This window comes from Onychomys torridus, chromosome 1 (assembly GCF_903995425.1).
Source record: "Onychomys torridus chromosome 1, mOncTor1.1, whole genome shotgun sequence".
Lineage (NCBI taxonomy): Eukaryota > Metazoa > Chordata > Mammalia > Rodentia > Cricetidae > Onychomys > Onychomys torridus.
Genome location: NC_050443.1, coordinates 82,611,665 through 82,626,282, shown reverse-complemented (window position 1 = coordinate 82,626,282; position 14,618 = coordinate 82,611,665). Strand labels below are relative to the sequence as shown.

The window sequence follows — 14,618 nt, the reverse complement described above, 5'->3', positions numbered from 1 at the left end:
TGTCCATACCTTGCTTCCATTAGAAACAAGCCTATATTCTTCTATTAGAAATAAGATATTTCCTGTGTTTGGGCCCTATGTTTTAAACACAAGGTTGTCCTTAATTTCAAATGTTAAAGAACTTTCAAGGTGAAAAGAGAGGTTTCTTCATGTTGATCCAAATATGCTATTTAAAATAAAGCAATTTTTAAGACTTGAGTCTGCTTTGTTTCAAAGTAGAAACCACTGAAAGAATGAGATTCAGCAGTGTGAGTTCTGCTACTCTGTAGCCAGAGCATCAATGCCACTGAAGATAACATTCAAGTAGAGTGCTAAGAGTAAACAGATTGTTTCCATTACAGTTTTCCAGGGCAATCTTTTTCCAGAGTTATGACTATTTCTAAGCATAGTAATGCCAGCAGCTTCTTTTTCATATTGATGGATCTTCCTGGACTGGAGGCTTCTCACTGTTGGACAGCAATTCCCATCTGCTTCATTTACATTCTTTCTGTGCTGGGAAACATAACCATAATGCACATTGTCAAGTCTGTGCCCAGCCTCCACACACCTATGTACCTTTTTCTTTCCATGCTGTCAATGGCTGATCTGGGCCTCTCAGCCTCCACACTGCCTTCAATGGTAGCTGTTTTTCTCCTGGGCCAGAGAATAATAGGAGCTGCAGCCTGTTTTATGCAACTCTTCTTCATCCACACATTTTCAGTCATTGAATCAGCTGTTCTCTTGGCCATGGCTTTTGACCGCTGTGTGGCCATCAGAGAGCCTTTGCGCTATGCTACCATCCTCACAACAAGACGCATTGGAGCCATTGGACTGGCTGTGGTGATCCGCAGTGCTGCCCTTCACCTGCCTCTGCCTGTGCTCCTGGGAAGGCTGACATTCCAGCCTGTCAGTACTCTGTCTCATTCTTATTGTGTTCATCCTGATGTTCTAAGGTTGTCCTGTTCCAGTACAGTCATCAACAGTGGCTTTGGGCTCTTTGTCATGCTCTCTACACTGGGGATGGATGCTGTGCTGATTCTCCTTTCCTATGTGCTGATTTTGAAGACAGTCTTGAGCATTGCTTCTAATGCTGAACGATTGAAAGCCTTCAACACCTGCATTTCCCACATCTGTGCTGTTCTTCTGTTTTATACCCCACTGGTGAGTCTATCCATGATCCATCGCTTTGGGAAAAAGAAACTACCAGCTCAGGTATATATGCTTCTCTCTTATCTTCACTTTCTTATGCCTCCAATGCTCAACCCAATTGTCTACAGTGTCAAAACCAAAGAGATTCGGGTTCGCATTCTAAAGATGCTCCATCCCAAGAAACATTGAAATTTCATTGGATAGTTCCTCAATTCTAGGTGAAGGATGGCTGATGGAGGACATCCCAACAATGCGGCAGAGTGTCATTTTCGGTAGATCTTCAGTCAACTCATTATTCAGACACATCAACAGGAATACAGTGTGGATCTCTCTATATATACATCAAAACTATAACTGACCCATGGGAAAGATCATAACTCTTACTATTCAAAAGTCAGTTTTATCCTTAACAGCTTTATTACAGGAGAATCTGTTGTGTCTTGGGAGTATTTATACACTGACATATAAAAGTGGACAAATTATGAGTTGAGGTTTGCAAAATCTAAAGTCTGTTCCTGACAAACTCCTAGAATTCTGAAAACTTAATCCCAGGAAGGCCTCATTTAGATGTATTTTCAGAAATAGTGGCAAACATGTCCAATCACAATATATCTTATTTTTGATTTATATAATAACTATAAGTTGGATATTACTTATGAAAAATGTAACTGAATAAATGTCCCAAAGTATACTATATATATTTAAAGAAATAAAATTATTAATTCTGCAATTATGTTGTCTGAAACCCTAAGTATGCAACTTTATGTTTCTTTAAAGATCATCACTTGAGAAATGGGAAGGAACTTCAATGTTATCTATTTTTTTCAATCTAACTAACCCTAACTCTTCATGGAAATTTCACGTTTTCAAGAATCACTATAGCTAATGACTAAGTGACTCTAGGCACAGCTTGTATTTCCTTCAGTTCTTTAGGAACAATGTTTAGAAGTAAGGTGGTAGGTAGCTTGAGGGTGTTTTTATAACTGACCCAATATATAATGGCCCCTTTCCCAGTATGATTTAACAAACTTCCCTGATAAAATTGCTTTAGTGAGGAAACAATTACCAATATATCAGGTAGGGAATACACTTAAGTGCTGATACTTAAGGTCATATTACATTTCAAATTTATTTGAATTTATTTCAAATTTATTTGAAATGTAATGGAGAGATAGAAAGAAATAAAATGCCAAAATACAAATCCCATCCTAGCTACTTGCCATGAATATATGTGTTCAAGTGCACTAAACTACTTATTGATTAAAGTATAAAGAAAACAAAATACAATACTATTTTCTAGGCATGAAACATTTATAAGACCAAGAAATGATGTTGTGTAGGAGTATAATTTTTCAATTTGTCTTAGGTCCTTGAAGAAGGAAGGAGAATTCTACACTGAGAACGTGTAGCAGAGTGAGCCCATTTGAACATTGTGATTTTTGAACCATTTTGTTGAAACAAAAAGCTTCAATTAAAGACTATAAACATAAAAATATATAGGAAATGTAGTGTTCCTGATGAAGGCCATGACTCTCCATAGATCCCACCTCAATTTATGCATTGCAGACACAAACAGCTAAGTGCTCTAAGTGCTCCATGAACATCTTGCCATTGCTGACAACATGCTTCTACAAAAGCTTTCTTCAGTCTGTTTGCAGCACCTGACATTCTTTTTTTTTTTTTTTTTTTTTTTTTTCGAGACAGGGTTTCTCTGCGTAGCTTTGCGCCTTTCCTGGATCTCTCTTTGGAGACCAGGCTCGCCTTGAACTCACAGAGATCCACCTGGCTTTGCCTCCCGAGTGTTGGGATTAAAGACGTGCACTCCCCCCCCCCCCCCCCCCACCCCTAACCCCCACCCCCTTAACATTCTTCTTCTGATAGCCTTATCTCTCTTTACCTCCCTGACGTGTACAGTGTACAGATACAGTATCAGTGGACTGGGGAATGCCTCTGATTACCTTCCTGCCACAAGTATCCATTGTCCAAGCAAAACTTCTTCACATTCTCATACCGTATGCATGTCTACTTTACTAAATTTTATGTAAACTTTGATAACTTTATTGGGCTAATATTGGCATGAACTAAATGCTTCGTATTTGCTATGTACCTATTTTTTAAAATGTATACAACTTTTGAAACCATAATCACAATCAAAATAAATCATATATCTGCCACCTTCACAGGTCTCTAGATGGCCAGTTACAGTCCTCTGACAGCTTTTCCACAAAACCTCAAATACACTAGTTTGTGATTTTCCATAGTTTAAAATGTATGTGTCAATAAAATAGATTTGTTTTGTTTTGATCTGGTTTCTTTCACTAAGAAGGACCATACTGAGAGTCATTCATGTGGTTTTGTATTATTGTCTAACAATATTGTATTTCACTTTATGAATGCATAAATTAATGATATAAGTAAATTCATCACTGTGAATATTTAGTATTATATCATGAAATTTACCTTAGCATAGATTTATAGACATTGTGTATTATTTTGTCTAACCTTACAATACTTCCTTAATGATGAAAAATGTTTGTTAGATTTATAAGTTGTAATTCTTGTTTTTTCATGCAACTTTATTTCTTTTTATTTGCATTTTTTTTCTGCAGCATGGAAAAGTCTGGGTCCTATTTTTTACAGCTTATTTTTTCATCAGGTCATCACTCACAGCTTTAAAATTGCTAATCTGTGTTTTATCAGGTATAAATTTAACAACTCAGGTAATAAGTACAATTCTTTTCATGCTTTAGCTTGTGGTTCCCAATATAATGTTGCAAAGTTGCTTAGATTGACTTATGATGATGAAATAATATATGTAATGCTTTTGTTGTTAGTTTTACATTTTAACATTAGATCTTACTGTGCATAGCCCTACCATCAAGATAATCTGAGACATTCAAAGATATATCTGCACTTTAATTTCACAAAGGCTTAAATCCTAATGTTTTTCATTGTTGCAAGAGATTCAGTGTCCACTGAATTTGTTCCAGACTGTTTTCTCCCAGTGACACTCTCTGCTGAGCATTATTGCATCTTTGCGATGAATTTTCAGGTTAAACTTGATATAAATCTCAAGTGGACACCTAAGCAATTTTTTGGACTCCCCCTTCTGAAATTTCTCCCTACCCAGTAGTTGCTCCATTTCAGATGCTCTGAAATGAGGACTCTACTCCTTTGTTCTAGTACATTGCTGCTTTTAAAAGTATCATATTTTCAATTATTTTTAAAAGTTCATACACATATACAACATATGTTGAACATGTCCAGACCCATCTTCCTTTGCTCCAATTCCCCACAGAACCCTCTAACTTCATGTCTTTTAAAATTAGTTTAATTTTAATACTTTATTATTTATTTTATTTTTTAATGTAATTATTGTTTTAATACAATATATTTTGATCATATTTTCTCTCCCCAACTCCTCTCAGCTCCCCCCATCTCCCTACCTATTCAACTTCTTAATTTCTCTGTCTCTGTCTCTGTCTCTGTCTCTCTCTGTCTCTGTCTCTGTCTCTGTCTCTCGCTCTCTCTCTCTCTCTCTCTCACACACACACACACACACACACACACACACACACTCCTGTGGGGGTGCAAATTATACAAACCAAACCAAACTAAAAAGCACCTAAGAATGTAGTTTGCTTTGTTTTGGCCAACTGTTCTTGGCATAGAGCCTTCCCTTGGAGGGTGGTTGATATACCCATTGTCACTCCATTTTCCTTTCCCAATGAGAGATCAATAGCAAATAGCTTCTTGGTTGGGGTTGGGACTTTGTTTACACTTCTCCATTTCAGTTCTGGAATTTTTTTGACTGTTTTGAAGTTGTGCAGGTCTCGTGTGTACATCACAAACCATCCGAAGAGAAGTTTCTTCTTGCAGTAGATGATAATTAGCACAGAAACCCACAACTGGACAATGTGCAAAGTGTGAGAAACATTGGCACATTCAGCCCTAAATGGGATGTCATTATCAAACCTCTCCCCTCAAAGCTTAGAAATCTATGTGGAAGTGGATACATAAAGATTAAGAGCTAATAAGTGATAACCAACTGTGAGGAAGCAGTGTCTTCCAGACACAACAGGGTTTATACACATATGAACTCATAGAGACCATGACAGCATATATACATTTTTAACCCATTACATTCAATTGATGTTGCCAGTGTACACAAGGGTATGTACTCATCAACTAGGAAATGAACAACCTATTAGTGGTTACTACAACAAGAAAATATCTCCTTAGCTAAGAATAGGGCCTTAGGAGCCCCTAGCCACTACATGCTGGGATTTTTTTAAAAAATTATATATTTATTTAATTTTATATTGTATGAGTAATTTGGCAGAATGTATGTGTATTCACCACCTGCATGCCTAAAAGGAAGCAGATTCCCAGATACTGGAGTTCTGAAGGGTTGTGAGCTGCCATCTAGGTGCTGGGAACTGAAGGCAAGTCCTCTACATGAGCAAGTTCTCTTAACCATTGAACCATTCTTTATCCCCTACCATATTATTATTTTAAACTAGCTTGGTCTTATTCAGCTATTGTGGAGGTAAACACATCTGTTACTGAGTTTATGAGTTCAACAGCTGAGAGCAGCATGAAATATGCATATAAATATTTAAAAGAAAGTGTAACAGCATGATTATTTAGAAAAACAATAGCAGTACTTTCCTCCCTAGGGCCTAGTCTCTCCCAATTCATGGGTGGTGACCAAGCTTGCAGGTCCTTCCTGTGGAATAATCCTCAAATCCAATCAAAAGAATCATTGGTTACCCCATGAAAAGTCTTCATAGTGTTGCACCAGTGATGCCATATCTGTTTTGATGTACACATCATGGAGTGGCCTACGACTTAGACTGAGATTTCTGTTTTTTTCTTATATTGTATAATATGTTATTTAGGGAGGAGCAACATTAGTTATCTTCCTTTGTGTTTAGTACTCTGGGTAATTTTCTACTTTCTGTTCAATTTTATTTGCAATTTTAGACAATGCTTCATTTTCTGGAACTTTTGTTATTTATATAATTTGCAATAATAGAAAATTCCTTTGTTGTTTAGATTTAATGATAATTGATTAACTGTTTAATGAATCATTTTAAAAAATAGAAAGTGATTCCCATAGTTACATTTTGTATTCCAATATTGTCAGTAAATAATGAATCATAGCTATTGATTTAGTATTGGCAATTTTTCTGAGTTTTAAATAGAATATCCTATTTAATCCTCAAGGCAATTGTCTTAGTCTTCCTATCCCAGTGAAGTCACTGGAATGACTCAGAGGCTAAAATAAAATATGCAAATATGCAAAAGACTTATCTGTTGATTTTCAAACACAGTTTCACTAAATATGCACCTCATAAATACTGTATTATTTTATTTCATAAACATAAAAAAGGCTCAAAAATTGTGTCACTGGAAAAAAAGCAAGAAAATAGAGATAAATTTCAGTTCATGTTTTGACCAGGTATATCTTAGTTATTCTTTAAGGGGTCTTGAGTAACAATAAAAAACTCAGATTGTTGAAGAACTACATGACTAACAATCACAACAGTGTATCTTTAGAACATGCAAAACTTGTTTTTAATGGCATGCTTAAAGTCATTGGCTGCCACCAGGCCCATGGTCCCTGTTGTGTTCATCAGTGTACAACCTGGGCATTGGGTAATTTGCTGAAAAATTAGTCTTCACTGAACACTCCCTGCCACTGGACTCCTGAGGAGGAGGAGATGTTGTCTGTCCTTGTTTCCTTGTGGGTAAGCAAATAATGTGGGTTTTGAAAAACAAAAATTTGAATTAAGAACATAAAGTAAAACCATTTACTAAGAGGAGAAAAGGAGTTTTTTGCTTAAGACATCATGGAGCTGATGGGTAGGATTCTTATTGAATTTTTCAAATGTCCTTTTGTAGCAAAGAAGGTCAATTAAATGCAAAAATGTTAGACAGACTGATAACTTACCAGCAAGAATTCCTCACCTTAAATGAATCACAATGTGCCTGGGCGTTAACATCTAGAAATCTCAATATGTGTACCTCCACAGATCTAAACTAAAATTGGGAAGATTTTTAGGAATAGAATCATCATGTAGAGTTGGTGATTTGGGAAATAGTTTAATTTCTTTTTCTTCTTTTAAGATGGAAAGTAAAAGAAATAGGATCTGAATGAGTAAATCCATGCTGATCCCTGTGGACTGCAGCTCTTTCTATATCCTTGAATAATCATCTTTGAAAGGCACTTTGTATCTTTTCAGGTGAGAACATAGGAGAAACTAAGATAAATGTTAACAATCATTATCTACTTTCCAACACTCTAGGATGCTACAGAATATTCATTCTACTTTTTCATTTTATACACACACACATTCATTCTATGAGAAGTAATACAATCTACCAATTTCCCTTTGTATAAAGATAAAATCTATATGGTACAAAATATGTACACATATATTAATATGTGACATACATGAAAATATTTTTGGACATGAAAATTTTATTTGTATAATTTTCTTATTCTAGTATAGAAGGGAGAAGATTTATTATTCTCATTGTAAGGATGCCAATGTTGGAAATTCCAGCATGGCTTTCTAATTTTGTTATTCCCATCCTACCTCAGCCAACTGAAACTCTACTAGCCAGCAAGATGCAGAATTTCTCCAAAGGAGGAATCCCATAGTACCTTATTGACATTTTTAGGGAAATATCTCATGTTTTAATGCTATTTTCATCCAACTTCTTTTTCTCCTCTTGTCTTTTTGTTGAAGCCACCACCATTAGGCACCTGGCACAGATGGCTCAATTTTCAACAATATTCCTCTGCTTATCATTAAATCCCTTCCCTCCACAAAGTATGTATAAATAATTAAAACACAAGAAAAATGAATACATACAATCACAAATTCTTTTCTAGGCAGTATCTGAGCTTAATATACACAAAAATACAAAAATAATCTGGTGCCTGTCTATTTTCACGGGTCATCTCTTTCTAAAAGATAGTAAAACCAAATTCTGATAAATATTACAAGGACATTGGTTGTACTTATGCCTCTGTAAGTGTGATTTATGATAAAAAGAGACTCAGTTTATTAAAGAATATTTTTGTCTGACTTAAAGAAAAACTGCGGGCTGAATAAAAGAAACATTTGGGCACCTAGTACATCCCAGTCAATGTCCTCAAATATTTCTATGTCTTAGTTCACATTTTCATCAACTTTCAACTTCCCAGGAGATTAATAGCCATACATATTACCTTAGTGAAAACTTATTTCTTTTCTCAGTAATGCTTAGGAAACTCTTGGCATACTTATTTATTATTATCACAATTCTGATACTTACTTATAAATACTAAAGACATCTGAGTTTATATGGATATGTGCTTTCTGGAACCACCCCAGCACTTAGTTTTAAGGATCATACTTTCTGTGTAAGGGAGAGCCCTGATTTCTCTCCCAGATCTATTTCAGTGGGACTTTGACAATTGCCATCAGCTGTCTATACTGCAATCCTACACCTAATGGTGGTAGCAGTTCAGACTTTGGGTGGCAACACAGTCATCTTAAGGCATTGTTGAAAACCAAGAGTAAAGCTTCATCCAGGCAACACTGACTCACTGGAGATTGAGGGAGATCTAAAATGCTACATGATTTACAGGTTGCCATTGATACTGAAGTTACCACTCCTGCATCACCTTTTCTAGAACAAACAGATACATGTTTAGTACAGTAGGCACCTGGCACTTATTCTGCTGGGTGACATGAAGTGTTCTTATGGAACCAAATTGACTTAATTGAGCTGAATCTTCTCACCATGAATGTGTCTTCCTGTTCCTCAAATTCTCAATCTAGTGTGATGCCTCCTTCTCTTTCTGCTTTGTTTTATTTCCTCCACATATTGGAAATAATGTTGACTGTGAGGCTTCTTTTCCCCTTTATTGCTGGAACATGTCACAGCACTAATCCCTGCATCTAAAATAGTACATGACATAGTTTCACCATTACATAAAATCACATGCATCCAACTGAGGGGCAAGAAGACAAGTCATAAAGGGAAAATATTTAGGGAATGAAAGAAAAAGAACAACAACAAAAATGAATTCATGAGAGTTTAAGCCTGGTATGCACAAAACCAGATGCACACACACATAATTAAAAAATAAAAATAAATCTTTAGAAATAATAGTTTTTTGACTATTTTCAGTATTTATTAGAATTTGGTATTTGTCTTCAGCTACTGAATACAATATTCATAATTCAAAACATGAGGTCACTGAAAATTATTTCTAGTCTTGGATCCCCCTTTTACAAACCAAAAGAAGAAAAAATATACTTGAATTCTTTTTTCTTTCTTTTTTTATAAATTGAAAATAGATTCTTCTCTCATACAGTACATCCTGACTACAGTTACTCTTCCCTTTAGTCCTCTGAGCTTCCCATGCCTTTCCTCTCCCTTAGATTTACTTCCTCTCTCTTTCCTCTTCAGAAATAAAGGAGGCCTCCAAGAGACAACAGTCAAACAGGACAAAACAAGATACAATAAGACAAAGCAAAAGCCCTCATGTATAGGCTGGACAAAGCAACACCGTAGGAGGAAGAGTCCCAAGAGCAGGCAAGAGTCAGAGATACACTCACTATGACTTGTTAGGAGTCTGACAAAAACACCAAGCTATCAGCCATAACACATATGCAGAGGACCTAGTGCAGACTCATGCAGGTCCCCTGCTTGCTACTTCAGTCTTTGTGATTCCTGCTAGCTGATATAGTAGGCCATGTTCTCCTGGTGTCCCCATCCCCTCTGACTCCTACAATCACCCCTTCCCCTCTTCTGGGTCCTGGATTGCCTAGATGAGGGACCCAATGGAGACCTTGAACATAGAATCTCTCTCTACACAATTTCTCTAGGTCCCTGCACCTGCTGCCATCTATTGCCAGAGGAAACCTTTCTGATGACTACTAGACAAGGCACAAATCAAGGAGTATAGCAGATATCATTAGGTACCATTTAACTGTTTTTTTTTTCTTTTTCTTTTTTTTTTTTGCCTTTCTCTCTGATTTCTTCTCTTCCTCTCCTCTCTCTTTCTTTCTTTGCCTATCATGTTTGGTTTTAGCCTAAGTCTCTGGGCTATCCAGTCTCAGTTTCTTGGCCATCCAGGCAGTGGAGGCCATGGGTTCCTTCTTGTGGTTGGCTTTCAAGGTATGCCAAACATTGGTTGGTCACTCCCACAAGTTTTGAGGCACCATTACCCAAGCACATCTTGCAGGAAGGACAGACAGTCGATGGAGGTTTTTTTTGTGGCTGTTTTGTGTCCAGGTTTGTCTTTTCCTAGCCTGCAGAGTACCTTCTCTGGCCAAAGAGACTAGGACATAAGGACAAAAGCTCCAAAAAGGCACCACATTGGTCTCTCTATGCTCAATGAGCTCCGTGGTAGTTTTTCTGGGCAATGGGGCCAAACTGTGACTTTTCAGAGAGCCATTTTTGCATCCTATTATTAGCCTGGGTTGTTTAGGGATTTTCACAGGATTTCCTCAGACAAGAACTCAACCTGAGTATAACCCAGCCCCACAATTGGAAGCCTTGCCTGGCTAAAAATAATGGTCAGTTCAGACTCTGTATGCTCCATTACTAGGAGTCCTCACTAGGGTCACCCTCTTAGATTCCAGGAAGTTTCCACTGCACTAGATTTCCACATACTCCCAACAAAGAACCCCAATTCTAACTGTCTCTCCTTGTACTCTCTCTTTCTCTCTCTATCACTCTCCCCCACACCTAATCCCTCATGCGCCAATACTCACCTGCTTCAAGATGGGGCTGGGAGATTGCCCAATCATTTAAAGCACTTGTTGCTCTTTCAGAAGATCAGGGTTTGATTACCACCACCTACATGATGGCTTATAACCATATTCCAGAGGATCCAATGCCCTCTTCTGACCTTTGGAGGCACCAGAAACACGTGCATACAGGGTCACAAAACATTTATGCAAATAAAATAAAACAAATATATCTAAAAAATAATTTGAGTGGTGCATATAAAATTGTTTTATAAAGTGCCTGGAGCAATCCATAGTGATGGACAGGTCCCTACAGAGAATGTATGGAGTTGGTAGGGGAAGGAAGTGAGTCAGGCCATGGTGTTTAGGAGAATCTTGCATCCTGACTGACTAGCAGCCAGAGTACTTCTTTATTTATACAGAATTTAGTAAGTAAGCAGGAATGCATCCATGATGTTCCAAAACATTGATCATATCATTTTTGTTTTTGGACATGTGTTTCACTTCCTTTTGCTCATCTTTTAGTCATCATTAATAAACTATGACAGAACAGAGTTATCATTTCCAATCTAGTTTTGACATCATTAATAAACAGAGTTATTATTCTTACTCATTAACTTCATAACCCAATTTTTAAGAATCTAGGGGCATACGACAGCCTATTCTCAGGCTGGTAGCTTTGGTTGCTTCAAAGACACTAGACCAAAACAAAATCTTCAAGCCACTCTGGACATTTTGCCATGTACCAAGCAGTGTATTATTAACTCTTAATGTTAGAGTGCCCAAGAAAAATCCTCAGGCCAAAGCTACTGTAGTTGTTATTCAAATTCTGGCACAATACAATCAATGTTCACATTTGTATCGTTTTAGAATTTGTCTATATGTCTAATCCTGGCATTCTGTTGTTCCTTGCTCATATGACATTATAGTGGCTCTACATGAACTAATTTTTCTATGAGAGTGAGGTCCTGACACCTTATTCTTTTATCATCTTTCCACTCCATACTTTGCTCATCAATATGTCTCTGATTAGGGCAGAGTTGTATGCCACGTAATTGTCTGAGTGTACAGTGGGAAGAGGCTTATAATCTGAATTGTGGCCAACTCTTCTAGCCCACTGAATCTTGTTGATCTTTTTGAGTTTACTTTTGAATATCTTATTCCTGTGTAAATAGAGGGACAGATGTTTCAAGAATGTCTCATAGCTTCATGAAGAGACTTCTGGCTTCCTTATGTGTCATAACCTCCAAGGTGTAAGGAAGAACTTCAAGTAGATAAGGATATCTCCCTAAAACCAGGGGGGATCATATGTTCAAGACTTTCCTGGGGAAGCTTAGAAGCAGCATTCCTGGGAGAAGGCATACGTGATTCATAAGAAATTTTCTATCAATCCAATATCCTCAAATTGTACAAATATTAAAAGTTCCTCAAGTATGCAATGGGTAGAAATGAAAACCAAAGGTGGCATGGCAGCTGTCATGCAGCTCAGCTTTACTGGATCTTTGTCAAGCAGCTGTGCTGGCTTTATGACTTCTGCCATTCCATTCAGATATGGCTGTGCCAATAAAGCTTTTAAGTGAAAGACATATGTAATGAATTATACCAGTATATTTTCATATGTGGAAGAAAAATGACAGTATTCATCATGATTATTAGTTTGGAATAGGATAAGAATGTGAAGAAATTAACAGAAATAGGGGTCTTGGATTCTAGACCAAGTTGATATAATAGCTATGCTGGGAGGTAGCTTGAGTTTAGTCCCCAATATTTGTAGTACAGACTTGGAACCAACATGCTTTAGCTCCTTTTTAAGGACATGTGCCAAATTTATATTTAAGCACTGAATATTTTTGCATTATGCAGTCTTAATATGTACAAAAACTTTCTTCTAACAATTAAACAAATTCATCTTCTTATAGGGCTCCTTAATTATGAACTAAAAGAAATGCTGAGATAAAATAGAAAGTTATGGTTGTGAGAGCAACATTTTGAAGAGTCTTCATTAGATACCAGCTCTCAGACATTCTAACAGAAACTCTCTGGGCTCGGGTCCTATGATTACACTTGATTTTGGAGACTTCCATTATGGTTGTCATGGCCCACTCCAACCATTCCAGCACCTCCTTCTTTCTGACTGGCCTCCCAGGCCTTGAGGCTTTGTATGTCTGGCTCTCCATTCCTCTCTGCATCATGTACATTGCCTCTCTGGCAGGGAATGGCCTGATCCTGTGGGTTGTGAAGTCAGAGTCCTCCCTGCACCAGCCTATGTACTACTTTCTATCCATGCTAGCAGTGACAGACCTGGGTCTGTCTGCATCCACACTGCCCACCATGCTCACAATCTACATAATGGGTGTCAGGGAGGTGGCATTAGACATGTGCCTTGCCCAGCTTTTCTTCATCCATACTTTCTCGATCATGGAGTCCTCTGTGCTGCTGACCATGGCCTTTGATCGTTTTGTGGCCATCAGTAGTCCCCTGCGCTACGGCACCATCCTCACTAACCCTCGGATTGCCAGCTTGGGCCTGGCCATTGTGGTACGCAGTGTTGGTCTCCACATCCCTGCCCCCATCATGCTAAAGAAGCTCCCTTACTGCCAGAAACGCCAGCTTTCCCACTCTTACTGCCTGCATCCAGATGTTATGAAACTGGCCTGTACAGACACCCACATCAACAGTGCCTATGGCCTCTTTGTGGTTCTCTCCACCCTGGGTGTGGACTCTGTGCTCATTGTTCTCTCCTACGGGCTTATTCTCCATACGGTGCTTTCAATTGCCTCCAAGACCGAGCGCCTCAAAGCCCTCAACACCTGTGTATCTCACATCTGTTCTGTACTGCTGTTCTACACACCTATGATTGGCCTGTCCATGATCCACAGATTTGGCAAGTGGGCTTCCCCATGCAGCCGTGTGTTGCTCTCTTATCTTCACTTTCTCCCGCCTCCAGTGCTCAACCCGGTTGTATACACCATAAAGACTAAGCAGATCCGGCTGAGGATTCTGCGCATCTTCCGGTCTGGTGATACCCAGGGTCACTAAGTCTTCTCCTGTGGTGGGGAAAATATGGAGCTACCGTTTCCATTCTACATATTATGACCGATAAGCTAGACAATGTTGTAACTGAACACGTGAATGAATACAATTTATTTATTCTGGAGTTTAAAGAAGTAGTTGGCAAGTAGGGTACTGCTCAGGTTTGTAATTTATTGATACAGAAGCATTTTGAAAATAGATAATAGATGTAATCTTTACAGGCACAATTATTTGTCTCTTCAATGTACATCCCTTCCTATAAATGCACCATTTTAATGTATTAGAAAATTGATTAGTCCTTGCTTAATGAAAGATTGAATGTGTCTGAAAGAGAAAATTTGTAAGTGTACAACCATTCAAGATTCAATGCTAGGTGAAGGCAAGTAGAGCTATGAACACTTCTATGATTTTATTATTTTTTTCTCTTGTTCAATAGAAATGTCAAAGGTGCTAGAGCTACTCAGTTAAACTGTTGTGTCACAGTTAGCAAAACAGTTTTTTTCTTTTTTATTATTAAAAATTTTTCTATTCACTTTACATACCAACCACAGATACCCCCCTCCTCTTCTCTCTTCCCACCCTCCATTCTTCCCCCCCAACCTAACCCCCATCCTCACATTTCCCAAGTCAAGGTCTCCCATGGGGAGTCAGCAGAGCCTGGCACACTCAGCTGAGGCAGCTACAAGGCCCTCCCTGCTG

At 37.9% G+C, this 14,618-nt stretch overlaps 2 protein-coding genes across 2 annotated transcripts; both read left to right on the top strand.

Annotated features, from left to right (window-relative positions):
• The first annotated feature begins 369 nt into the window (after positions 1 to 369).
• On the top strand, positions 370 to 1,317 carry LOC118579967 (olfactory receptor 51G2-like). Its single transcript, XM_036181805.1, has one exon. It carries the CDS (start codon positions 370 to 372, stop codon positions 1,315 to 1,317), a length of 948 nt encoding a protein of 315 aa, XP_036037698.1.
• An 11,654-nt stretch (positions 1,318 to 12,971) lies between these two features.
• On the top strand, positions 12,972 to 13,925 carry LOC118579702 (olfactory receptor 51G2-like). The gene has a single exon (XM_036181686.1). It carries the CDS (start codon positions 12,972 to 12,974, stop codon positions 13,923 to 13,925), a length of 954 nt encoding a protein of 317 aa, XP_036037579.1.
• The last annotated feature ends 693 nt before the right edge of the window (positions 13,926 to 14,618 follow it).

Excerpts from the sequence above, each read along its gene's own strand:
- LOC118579967 (XM_036181805.1), top strand. The coding sequence starts at position 370 with ATGACTATTTCTAAGCATAGTAATGCCAGCAGCTTCTTTTTCATATTG.
- LOC118579702 (XM_036181686.1), top strand. The coding sequence starts at position 12,972 with ATGGTTGTCATGGCCCACTCCAACCATTCCAGCACCTCCTTCTTTCTG.